The sequence below is a fragment of the Kogia breviceps genome, chromosome 13 (genome assembly GCF_026419965.1).
Source record: "Kogia breviceps isolate mKogBre1 chromosome 13, mKogBre1 haplotype 1, whole genome shotgun sequence".
Taxonomy (NCBI): Eukaryota; Metazoa; Chordata; class Mammalia; order Artiodactyla; family Physeteridae; genus Kogia; species Kogia breviceps.
The window spans coordinates 64133568-64146405 of NC_081322.1; the positions used below are offsets into that span (position 1 = coordinate 64133568).

At 40.7% G+C, this 12838-nt stretch overlaps 1 protein-coding gene across 21 annotated transcripts in view; it reads right to left on the bottom strand.

The window, feature by feature from the left end:
* The window catches only part of AHI1 (Abelson helper integration site 1), a 320407-nt gene that overhangs the window by 160981 nt on the left and 146588 nt on the right, over positions 1–12838 (bottom strand). For 19 of the 21 annotated variants that reach the window (XR_010836054.1, XR_010836052.1, XR_010836050.1 and 16 more), the window contains 2 exons: positions 6667–6829; positions 3218–3318 (listed from right to left, as the gene is read on the bottom strand). Coding sequence is in view for 10 of the 21 variants with exons in the window: in XM_067010849.1 (XP_066866950.1) it covers positions 3218–3318; positions 6667–6829 (264 nt within the window). In the remaining 11 variants the exon portion in view is untranslated. Of the gene's footprint in view, positions 1–3217; positions 3319–6666; positions 6830–12645; positions 12685–12838 lie in introns of those variants that run through there. The other 2 variants (XM_067010856.1, XM_067010854.1) reach the window with 1 other exon arrangement.

A 12838-nucleotide genomic window follows, 5' to 3' on the forward strand; every position in this document is an offset into this window, starting at 1 on the left:
CTCTAGAAACAATAAATGCTGGAGAGGGTGTGGAGAAAAGGGAACACTCTTGCACTGCTGGTGGGAATGTAAATTGATATAGCCACTATGGAGAACAGTATGGAGGTTCCTTAAAAAACTACAAATAGAACTACCATAGGACCCAGCAATCCCACTACTAGGCATATACCCTGAGAAAACCATAATTCAAAAGAGTCATGTACCAAAATGTACATTGCAGCTCTATTTACAATAGCCAGGACATGGAAGCAACCTAAGTGTTCATCAACAGATGAATGGATAAAGAAGATGTGGCACATATATACAATGGAACATTACTCAGCCATAAAAAGAAATGAAACTGAGTTATTTATAATGAGGTGGATGGACCTGGAGTCTGTCATACAGTGTGAAGTAAGTCAGAAGGAGAAAAAGAAATACCGTATGCTAACACATATATATGGACTCTAAGGAAAAAAAAAATGTCATGAAGAGATTAGTGGTAGGACGGGAATAAAACACAGACTTACTAGAGCATGGACTTGAGGATATGGGGAGGGGGAAGGGTAAGCTGTGACGAAGTGAGAGAGTGGCAGGGACATATATACACTATCAAATGTAAATTAGATAGCTAGTGGGAAGCTGCCGCATAGCACAGGGAGATCACCTCTGTGCTTTGTGACCCCCTAGAGGGGTGGGATAGGGAGGGTGGGAGAGAGGGTGATGCAAGAGGGAAGAGATATGGGAACATATGTATATGTATAACTGACTCACTTTCTTGTAAAGGAAAAACTAACACACTATTGTAAAACAGTTATACTCCAATAAAGATGTTTAAAAAAAAAAAAATCACCCTCAGTGGAGAACCACTGCTCTAAGCCAAGACTAATCTATCAACCTGTCTTCCCAATAAAAACCTCCTGTTTTCTCTAAGATCCATGTGTGCTTTCTTAATCTACCTTTAACCTGAACCTGTCCCACTGGCTTTGACTCCTTAGGGTATCATTTTATGTCATTCCAATATTTAAAAAGTCATTCCTGGAACCAGGTCTCCCTCCAGCCAGTGCTTGACATTTTTTTTTTTTTTCCTTCAAGTGAAGAGGCTCTGGGAATGACCTCCACGAGTTCACTTGCTGAGGCCCATTCTACTCTTCGATCCTCCTCGTACTAGTATGAATCCGTGACACTAGTGCAAAGGTGTCAGGATCCTCCTGATGACCACATGCTGAGACCCTAACTAACTGCCTGTTTCTGACACTCCCATCTGTACCCTCCTTGAACCTCTATTTTCCCCTGGCTTCCAGGCCACGTCTTTCCTTCCCCTTTGATTACTCTTTCTTAATCTTCTTCCCTTCACCTGACTGTCCCTTAGATATTGAATACCAGTGAGTGTTCAATTGGGATTCTGTCCTTGGCCGCCTCCTCTCAGAACTCTCTCTCCTGTGCTATCTCCTTCATTACAAGCTTCAACTTTCCTGATGTAATACAATGGATACATTAACTCCTCCCGTTTTATTCTGAAGCCCTATGTTCTCTCGAATTCCAATCCTGAATTTCTGGGCCTCTAGTGAATATTTCTACCTGCGAGCCCTACAGACACCACTAATAAATCAAGACATCTAAAACAACTCATCACATCCTACTCCCACCATTCCCTGTCTCTATCTCCCCAAATCTTCCTTGCTCTTTTATTATTTCTGTGGTACCATATCCATGCAGTTGTATAATAAAGTCAGGGCCCTTAGCACAAGCCTAGATTCCAACTTCACTAATCGCATCCAATCAATCACAAAATCCTGTCAGTTTTACCTTATGACCCCTATCCTCCACATCTGCGCTAGTTCAGGCTTTTGCATTTTATTTCAATGGATTCCTAACCAACTTCCCTGCCCCAGGTCTCAGCTACCTCTAACTCAACCACCGTGCTACCACTAGAATGGTATTTTCATCCTGTAAATCTGTACATGTCACTCCCCGGGTCACCTTCTCCGGGGATCCCCTCTCTCTGAAGGCTACAGTCTAAGCATCTGAGCAGAGCACGCTAGGCCTGGCTCCTGTGTTTCTCTTATCCTTCTTTCCATCAGACCCCATGCTCCCCTAACACAACCATCCTATACCACACCTTACTCAAGTTATTCCCTTTGCTAGAATGTTTTTTCCTACGATCCTCTACCTAACACATACTTTTTCATCCTATAAGCCTCAGCTCAAGCCTGACCTCCTCTGGAAACTCTTCCTGGACTCCCCAGGGAAGATTTAGAGTGTTTCTTCCTGTGTGTGTCCAAAGCATCATGCACAGATCTTCATGACAGTTCCTACCATAGTCTGCTGGAATCACCTGCTTGTAGGAGTCTCACATACCAGCCTGTAGGCTCCTCAAGGGCAGGGGCATTGACTATTCAGTCTCGTTTCAGTGAGGACTAATAGTGTGCTTAGCATGGAAGTAAGCACTCAACAAATACAGAATGAATGGCAGGATGATACATGACGGGTTCAACTGTCAAAAAACTCTATCACGACATGGTATTTGTTAAAAAAAAAAAACAAACATATATATATATATATATATATGCTGCTAGTTCATGGAGTCAAAAAGAACTGAAGTTATTCAGTCTAAGGCAAGAGCTAATGTCACATAATAAAATAAGTTAAATAAGGTAATAGATATGGTGGTACAGTGTTTATAAACTTTTCTACCAAAGCACTACCAACATCAGAATTCTGCCTGATATCCTTGAGGGAGCTGATGGCACAGGGTGAAAAAACATGACATTTCTCTGGCTAATAACAGATCCGTATTTATTTTAACCTGAAAGCATTTAAAATTCCTAGCGAGTAAGAGGAATGATCCAGGAAGATAGGACATCTTTAGTCTATGAGCCCCAGTCATTGTTAGCATAAATGTGGACCCCTCAGGTGGGGCTGAGGACAGTGTCAGTATCACAGTTAGTGGAAATAGCGTCACACTTAAAGTCACAAGTTCTACTTTGGGTTCTCGTCCCATCACTTGGGCTGTGACTTGGGGTTTATTTTAATCTCTCTGAGCCTCCTCAGTTTCCTTATCTGGAAAATGGCTATAATAATATTTGCCTTATGTATTTCAAAATGTTGGTGCCAATATCAGAAGAAATAATAATGTAAACAAATGAAGGATATAAACATGAAAAATAAAGTAATACTTCATCCAGAGAGAGTGAAAATCAAAGTACATGGAATACGTAGTCTTGCAAACATTTACCTTTTGTGGAGCTGAAAAAACGTTTTCCATTTTGGCTTTTTCCTTAGGGGTTAAAGGAGGGGATCGCTCCTTTACCTCTGGAGGCTGTTCTCGATAGAGTGCTGGAATTGAACAAAGAATTCATGCAATCAAATCGAGGAGTACCGTTCCACGGGGCAAAACAGCAATGGGGGGCAGACAGGAAACTAAACACACTGATATTCACACTTCCTTGGTGTAACAATAAGCTACCCAGAACTTATTGTTAAGGTGATTTGTAGTCTTACACATTCCTTATCCAAAGAACACAACTTATGATTGGCGAGTTTTGATCAGCAGGACTTCAGAAATGCAGAAAGTGTCATTTTCACTTACTATGTATGTGGTCATGAAGATGCCTATTTTATCTTAATACACATTTACCAAGAACCTGCTATATGCAGGGTCATCAGCTAGGTACCGCTGGAGGAGATATGAAGATGACCAAAGACAGTCTTTGCTCTCAAGGAGCTTACAGTCTGGTCAGAGACAGATATGTTCACAATTAACTGTAATATAAAACAGACTGATATTATTCTGAAGAGAGATAATAAAGACAAGTTCTGATGTGGGGATAGCAAATGCTTAACGGAAAAAGTGGTAGGTGTGTCAGACTGAAAAAGAGGGAGGATTTTGCCAGGCGGAGGTGTGGATAAAGGATAATTTGTGAAGATGGTATGAAACAAGTAAGCACAGGGCTGGGACTATATATGACACAGGATCTACTCAGTGTTGGATCTAAGATTCTTATAAGATTATAATCTGTATAATCTACTTAATCTACACATGGTGTTGAATCTAAAAAGTTATGTGGGAATTTTAAAGGGCTAAAAAGGAAATCTGTTTTGGTTAAAAGACTTGGGCAACTCTGAATTGAGACAAAGTGATAAAATACACCTGATTGAAATTCTAAAATTATGAGCTACATTAATGGGCTTTGTGTGTGGGCGGATTTTATCACTGGGTTTCTCTATCTCTTACTGGAAATGTTAGATGTGTTAAGGAAATTGATCAAGTTTTCCTTTCCAGTGTCTTAAGATACAAAGGGAATGTCCTTTGTGATAACAGGGTACCAATGTCTTCTATTGTGTCATTCTCTTAAAGGACATGGCTTTCAACTGAACAGTTGATAGAGATTATGTATGTATGTATAGTATGTACACACACACAGACACACACACACAATCCCTTAGATCATTTGCTTTGCATATCTGGCTTCAGATAAAGAAAGGACAATTTCTCCTACTATTTTCAGTGGAATATGCTGCTGACAGTCATTTTTTCTCTAATGTTAAAACTGGGAAGGTTGAGTTTTTGTTAAATTCAGGTAAAAAGTAGGCTAAAAGGAGAGGAAAAGAACCCCTGATGAACTGAGAATTCGATCATATTCTCAGGTTTTCTGACAAATTTTTGTTTGTTCTGGCTTTTGCAAAAGCTTTTTCAACAAGCAGTGACTGATGCCCAAAGAAACCATCAACTATTCTGGGGTACAGTAAGGAGTTACGGCAACTGAAGGATGGCTACCGCCTGAGACACGGAATTGATTTCTGTACTCGGCCACCAACCACGGTCACTGCAGTAGGCCTCAGAAGTCCCACTTTGGTTCTTATGGAAGAAAACCGAATTTTATTGAATCTTTAATCTCCTGTGGATCAAACATCTATAGCCTCTCAATATTTGCAAGCCTAAGAGGTAATTTCTGCAAACTAACGAGATTCTAAAGTTAGCACATAACACCATTTTGCCAGGAAATAATACAATCTTTTTACACTGTCAAGTTTCCACTTGTGAAAGAAACAACAGACTGTAGTATCTAGTTAAAATGACAGATATACCCCAGAAGGACTAAGACTGTGCAGGCAGCTCCTGATTTAAAACCAGAAGCTACCGCTGCAGAGCTCCGGCTGCTGGCCCCAGAGAAGCCGTCACTGGGAGGGGATGATGTAGCCTGGGTATCCGAGATGAGCTGGAAGTGAGAACTGCTGAGTCTACGGGAGATGACTGGGAATTAACCTGTTCCCTAATTTCTTCCTTCCACACTGCCTTAACTTCTCTCCAGTCTGCATCCTCCTTTAAACATAAAATTGTACCTCAGATAGAGTTTAAGAGCTATTAGTCATTTATTGCTCAGAGAATAAAACCCTGGCACAGAGGAAATTAAGAATTTTGTTATGAGAGAGAAAGAAATGGGTCATTTTCAAGACACTTAGCGCTTTGGAGGGGAGGAGTCTGCTGAAAGCGGCAGATAAGCTGGGGAAGGATCTGCAGTGAGATCTAGAGCTCTTGGGGAGGGAGCCTTGGGAAGGGCCGGGTGCAGACCTGGAAGGTGGCCCAAGAGAAATAATTTTATATGGGCCTGGCCCAGTACCCAGGATTCATGGAAAAAATGCTTTCTCCTTTTCTTCATCTCTTTTCCCTTCAAAGTTCAGAACTTAGGTTAGAAATCAATCGTATTTCTGTTCAACCACAGTTTGGGTTGAATGGGGTTTCACAGACTAGCCTGAAAACCAACTACTACTTATAATAATTACTTTGCAGAAACAAAAGACTGAACAATAAACATTCAAAACGTAGCATGTTCTCAAGGCTGCCTCTACTATATTTTAAAATCGGAACTATAGATTTTAGTGTTTCTGGAAGAAAGCTTAGAGATGATGGAGCTCAGCTCCCTTGTTCCATGGGAGGAAACGGAGGCATATCAGTATTAGTGGTCAAGCTAGGATTAGCAGTCAGTTCTCCTGACTGCTGGGCATCGTGCTTTTCCTACCACACACCAAGTTAACGGCTGATGGGAAGCGTTCTTCTGAAGAAGCACTGCTATACTCCTCCCCTTTCTTCAGTCTTTGAACTCTAATTTTCAAACTCTCTGTGTTAGTTCTATTTTCTCCTCTCAAGGCCTGGAAGCAAATCTACAGCTTTCAGAAACTCAGATTTAGAATTTCTTCTCGAGGTCCTTTCTTTTTCCTTTCACAAATGAGGGCTTAATTTACTTGAGAATGAAACAATCTACTGCAGTTTTCTTTGAGCAGGTACCAGCTAGGCCTGGGGATACAAGGTAAAAAGAATGGGAGTTGGGAGCTAGAGGTTCTTAGGTGCCTGTCAACTGAGGAGTCTCTGTGGCAAGAGGAGAGGTGACGTCAGTGTGTGAGCATCAGGAAAAGGGGCTGAGGAAGGGTGGTAGTTAGATGGGCAGGTCCCCTGGGATGGGAAGTCCATGAAGTAGATATTCCAATCTCAGAATGTAATAGCTTTTGAATGTACTAATGCCCCCCTCCCCTTTTATTTTTTTGCAACATGAGAATGAAGAGCAATACCCATTGGTAAGTGTATGCAAAAGTAACAAGACAGCAAGTTAAAGCGTAGAAAATGATAAAATCTTGGACTATCAGTTATACCATATTAGTAAACCAGGAAGGGAGCATAAAACTTACTTTCACTAGCCACATGATTAGCTGGAAAATAACCTTCCTGTCCCTTTCCTCTGCTGCCATACCACCAGTCTTCATTATCTTTGAAAAACACTCGGATAATGTCTCCGCGATGGATGGTTAGTTCATCTGATCGATTCGCTGTGTAGTCATAAAGGGCCACTACCTAAGAGAGAGATAAGACCACCACAGCTTTATCACAACTGTACCACAGAGAAAACCCCCAACATTCACTTCCTCTTGCAGAAGAGCAGCTGAAACCAAAGCAGTACTTTGGTGAGTCTGAGGCTGTCTCAAGGTTTGCTAATGGGATCAGGGGTGGTGGGAACGCAGCAGGAGAAGCAAGATAAAAAGACTGTGGGATTGAGAAATGGTTAAGATCATTCAATACACTAAGATTAGCTTCAAAATAGCAGATGTTAATTTTTTTAAAAGTAAATTACTTGTGAGGCAAATAAAAAAAAGCTCACACATCATTCACTTTCTTAGAATTGTTTCATTCTACCTTTGGTCCCATTCCCTGTGCTAAGCAGACGCATCTGAAAAAAAAAAAATTCTTCAGAACGTCGACACTTTTACAAAAAGGAAAAATTCAATGGAACAACCAGTTTACATAATTTCATTGTGATCACTTGGGTTTATTGTTAATGTCTCTTTTTGAGATGTATTTCTATACAAATACCATTATTGGGGTGTTTTATATGAATAATCTAAATCTTCCCCTACCTTTAAAAATACCTTTATAAGCTTATACAAATTTAAGAGGAAAAACCCTTTATGAGAATCCTCTTTCTCTGTTTTGTTACAGTAGTCACTATATATTTTTTTCTTTTGAAAAACCAAATTCAAAATGAATGGCTGCACAGTAATCTACAAATCCCTTACAGCAGTTACAAGAAGGAAGCAGACCTCAGCCCATTTTAGACGTGATGCACTGTATAAAGTAGGACATAATACATACACTAAAGAATAAACTACTTCTACTTTTTTTCCTATGTAAATGGAATTTGAAAATTTACAGGTTATACAACTACATACATAATGGAAAATTATCATTGCAGTCCTCTGCATTTAGGCTGAGTACTGATTTATTCACTTAACAAGTATTTACTGAAATCCTAATGTACCTGGTACTGTGTTAGGGACTGAACATACAGTGATAAACAGGATAATTTCTAGAAGGGGTACCTTGCTTAGGTTTTGCATAAGAATGAAGGATAATCAGGAAATAGCCAGCTGAAGAGATGGAAAGTGTGTCTCAGGCAGACTGCACCCCATGTGTGAGAGTCCAGGGAAGAGAAACCCCAAATAGCTCAATATGGTGGGAGCCTGGCATTAGAGGTAAGAGTCTAGATAGAAGGCGGGAGAAGCTGAGGCTTCAAGAGTCAGTAGGCGCCAGATCACACACGCTGAAAGGTTCAGACTCAAGAATACGGGCAATGGGAAGCAAGCAAGGAATTCCATAACAGTTCTCAAAACTCTCTGTGGTGCCTTGAAATTAATTTAAAATCTTTATTAACACATTAACCAGAAGACTTTAATGGATAAATCTGGAATTAACTGCTGTCACTATACAATATAAAGGCAATAACGATAATTTAATTTAAGTGGGAAAAATACAATTCTTACTGCACTGCTTAGCACAGTCCCTAGTTTACAACATGCTATGCAGGATGTTGTTTAAAATTTACAAATCTTTTATAACTCTCAGTATATTGATGCCAAGTCACTTATGTAAAAGTGGAACTTTTAACTTTTCCCCTGCATTCTTCCTTCTCCAAACCTCTTCTGTATTCTCCTGCATGGCACTATCACAGAACAGGAAAGCCAATAAAAATGTTCTGAGCACCTGCCATGTTCTGGGTCCCTTGCTAGTTGCTTATGTGAGTTATCTTACTCAACCTTTGTGACAACCCTGTGAAGGCAGAAATTCTTATTTCCATTTTACAAATGAGAAATTTGATACACAGAGAAATCTAGTAACTTGTTTAAAGTAAACTACTAAGTGGTAGAATCAGGATTTAAACTCGTGTTTTTTTCTTTCATTTTTTTCATTTTTTAAATGAAATACATTTATAGGCCATCTCTACCTAGGATCAAACATGGGAAAGAAGCAGCAGAGAGGAAGGGAGGAGGGACAGGAGATCCTAATCACTCATGAAAGATAAGACACATTTTTGGACAGCAGAACTTGGGCAGCTGGCTGTGCTGAGAAGATGAGCTCCCCTGGGTCACCTGCAGGCCCCACTGCGCCCCTGTCCCGACACCTGAAACCCAGTCCGAGAACCTGCGTGGGGATTTGTTCTCACTGTTCTTCATCCTGGTGTTCCTATAAAAAGAGGAAGAGATACCAGGAGCATACGTGCACAGAGAAAAAGGCCGCTTGAGGGCACAGCGAGAAGGTGACTGTCTGCATGGCGGCAAGAGAGGCCTCAGAAGGAACCAACCTGGCTGGATACTTGATCTTGGACTTCCAGCCTCCAGAACCGTGAGCAAATAAACTTCTGTTGTTTAAGTCACCCGGTCTATGGTATTTGTTACAGCAGACCTGTCAGACCAATACATCATACAGCCTCACAGCCTGACGGTGTCAGGGGAATCACGTGTTACCAGCCTCTTACGGTATTGCAAACGGGCAACGCCTCACTTGCATCCATCTTAGGTCCTTCCGGGCTTACAGTACTGTGTTCTACACTCTCATAATGCTATCTCCTGATGTAGAAATAATGTCCTTGTCACCAAACTCCACAACTACCATCCTTAGGAGGGAGACTACACCCCCCCCCCCCAAGCAGTCTTGCTTTGTCACCATCACACCATTACTGACATTTAGGCGCAAAACAGCTTCACAATGAGGAGTCAGCGTGTTTCACGTGCTGACAGCCCACAGGTTGGCGGCAGTGGAGCTGTGGCCATTCTCTCATCATACTGAAGGCACGTGACAAAATCCACACGGCTCATGAGAATCTGCTGGTATTCCGGTGTGTGTTTTTGTCAAAATGTCCTCATCTTTTGAAGACCATTACTCTCTTCTGAGCATCACAGTATACACAGTAAACTCTGCCTGTTTTATTTTGGTAGTGGATTTTGCATAAGTCACGTCTTCCCCGTCTCCAATTAGATTTCATTGTCACCTCGCTGTTTTAGGATAAAGTAAAGCTCCTTTGGGAGCTCTATTCCTCAAGTGTTGGAAGACACAGTCCCATGCAGAGGTTTGCTGTGAACTAATACCGTTTCTATTTTCCCCTTATTTTGGTAGGTTTTGTCACAGAAAATCTGTTTTGACCATTCTCTTGAGAAGTATCTTCTACAATGTACCCTTCTGTGCACACGGTGGTCTGGCACGTGGGTATGACAGAACGTCCTCAGTACTATGATCCAGATCTTGAGCTGACAGGGCAGTTATGAAATCTTTCAGTAATCTGTCTTTTTAGACATAAGTTTAGAAAGATGTGTTTTATGTGCCCATGTGCCCATCTTGGTAATGATAGGTCTGGGAAATAAAATGTTCCACAAAATCCACTTGGTCACATTTGACCACTATTCACATATTTGAAACAGAGTTCCTTCCTTTTCTCAAAGCTTGCCGAGTTGCTTGGGCACAATCATTCATGGTGGAAGTGCCACTGGCAAGCTTTTTATTTTTTTGACATAGTTTTCGGTGTTCATAGCAGTGCTTGCCAGATACTATTTCTTGGTTTAAGCAGAGTCTGCCAGGTTGTTATAAGACATTTAGGGGAATTCCTTTTTGCATTATCTTCTGAGAGATTTTTCATTATTACAGTTGTCTCTCTAGAATTCTCAGCGGTTCTTGAAACCATTGTACCGAGGGAACATTAACCACTGTACTGTTCGGCAGCAGATGTTCCTTGCAATGTTATCTGTGATGCAATCCCAAAATCAATATTCATAATGACCCCAAGTCATTCAACAAGCTATGCTGAATAAGTCATACACTTGAGCACTTTCTCCTCCAACACGGCTTCTGCTGGGTCCACAATTGTTGGGGAACTTCTCTGCGCTGGCCTGCAGCCAAGGAAGCATCTGGGTCCCACCTCCTTCCCTCTGCTTCCTACTTGCTTAACTTGATTTCAGAATTCTGCCCTCCAGGACAGTGAAAGAATACATTTCTGTTGTTTTAAGTCACACCATGTTTGTGGTAATTTGATATGACAGCCCCAGAAAACTAATACATATGAAGTTTACTTTCGTGAGTACTAGATTTTTTGTATTCCTTTAAAGAGTATTGGATGTTTTTCTGGCATGTAGTTACTTGAGATCAGTTTGACCCCTTCCAGGTGTGCTTTTAAGTTGTGTTAGAGCAGATTCAGGAAGACTTTAGGACTCAGTAAACTCTACTACTAAGATATGATTCTCCTGATAATTCCCCCTGCTAGCCCACATTATTAGGAGGTTTTTCCATTCTGGCTGGCAGGACTGTGGATTGATTCCCATTCTGTTGTGTAGGCTACTAATTTCTGGCGGTTCTTTCCTTATGGAGTTTAATCCCATGTAGGTGCAGATCAGTACTCAGCCAAAGAGTTATTAAGGGTACTTCTTTTGGTTATTGGCAGGATTATTACCAATTAATATAAGGTGAAACAAAAAGAAACGTCTTAGTAATTATTTTATTTTTTGACAGAACTCTTGTTACAGGTATTTAATGCTCATTAACTAAAATGTATACATTTTCAGTTTTCATAATAAATACAATTATGACTTTATTACACTTCTGGTATTCTTGAAGAAAGCACAACAAGCTTTAATATAGAAATATTTAGGTTTCACTTAACTTCTGGCTCAAGTGATAATAAAACTTTTGTTCTTCTTTGATCTTATACATGTTCCCCTCAGGGATGGCCCATCTCTTGCAGGCTTGGAGTGACCTTTGGCTACGTGGTTGGCCTTGTTATTTCAATACTCTGGACATACTAAAAGAGAAAGCAACTTATATACAAGAACAATTAATTGGAGCAAAGGGAGAAGATGCTTCTTTGTGCAGATTCCATAAGGACTATGCAGAAGTATGGATGGTCTCAGCCAGGCAGTTATATTTATAGCACTGTTTTTCACATAGTTAGCAACATGGTGTGACTGTAGCTTTTTAAACTATGGAACCCCAGAGAGATGGTACTTTCTAGTTGAAATAAAGTTATTTAGAATAGATTATGGCTTCAGACACATTTGCTGCTTTTTCGACCTTAGGGAAACATCCTTAATGAATTTTATAGAATTCTGATGACAGGGTTTAAAAAAATCTCTTTCAAGTTTTAAACTGCTTCATTATTTATAAGAGGTCTGGGTATAGCTGTAGCATTTCATATGCTTTCTGAGAGAAATGGACCGTTTTCTTGGCCACTAGAGATGTTTCTCATGTAATCACACAACAGTTTATACATCTTGATCCTATTTTTCTTTTTTTAACTGTGTGTTTCTTTGGAGTTAAAATGGCTGTGACAGCCTCACCAAACACTTCAATCCCTGATGGATTAAAGGTGAACATTCCACATAGCAGCATGCTCCCATTTCTTTTTTCTTTTAAATTTTTTTAAAAATTAATTAATTAATTAATTTATTTATTTATTTTTGGCTGCGTTGGATCTTCGTTGCTGTGTACAGGTTTTCTCTAGTTGTGGCGAGTGGGGGCTACTCTTCGTTGTGGTGTGCGGGCTTCTCATTGCGGTGGCTTCTCTTGCTGTGGAGCATGGGCTCTAGGCATGCGGATTTCAGTAGTTGTGGCACGTGGCCTCAGTAGCTGTGGTGCGCGGGCTGTAGAGCGCAGGACCAGTAGTTGTGGTGCTTGGGTTTAGTTGCTCTGAGGCATGTGGGATCTTCCCAGACCAGGGCTTAAACCCGTCGTTTAACCCTGCATTGGCAGGTGGATTCTTAACCACTGCGCCACCAGGGAAGTCCTTGCTCTCATTTCTTTTGCTAGTTTCCACCCTTGTTCCAGACATAGGTTCTTCTTTCATATCTTTCAGTCTTGCTATAGTTTTGGGGTCACCTCGGAAATCTGAGTTCCTATTAATATAACAGGTATATTTAGTGTGTATCCCTTAAGTTCTGTTACCCACTCCTCTTTCACATTTTGAAATGAGGCTAAATTTACCACAGAGAAGCATACAGGGAGGACATCAGTCATCAGATAAGATAAAAGCCTCAGATGATCACAGTC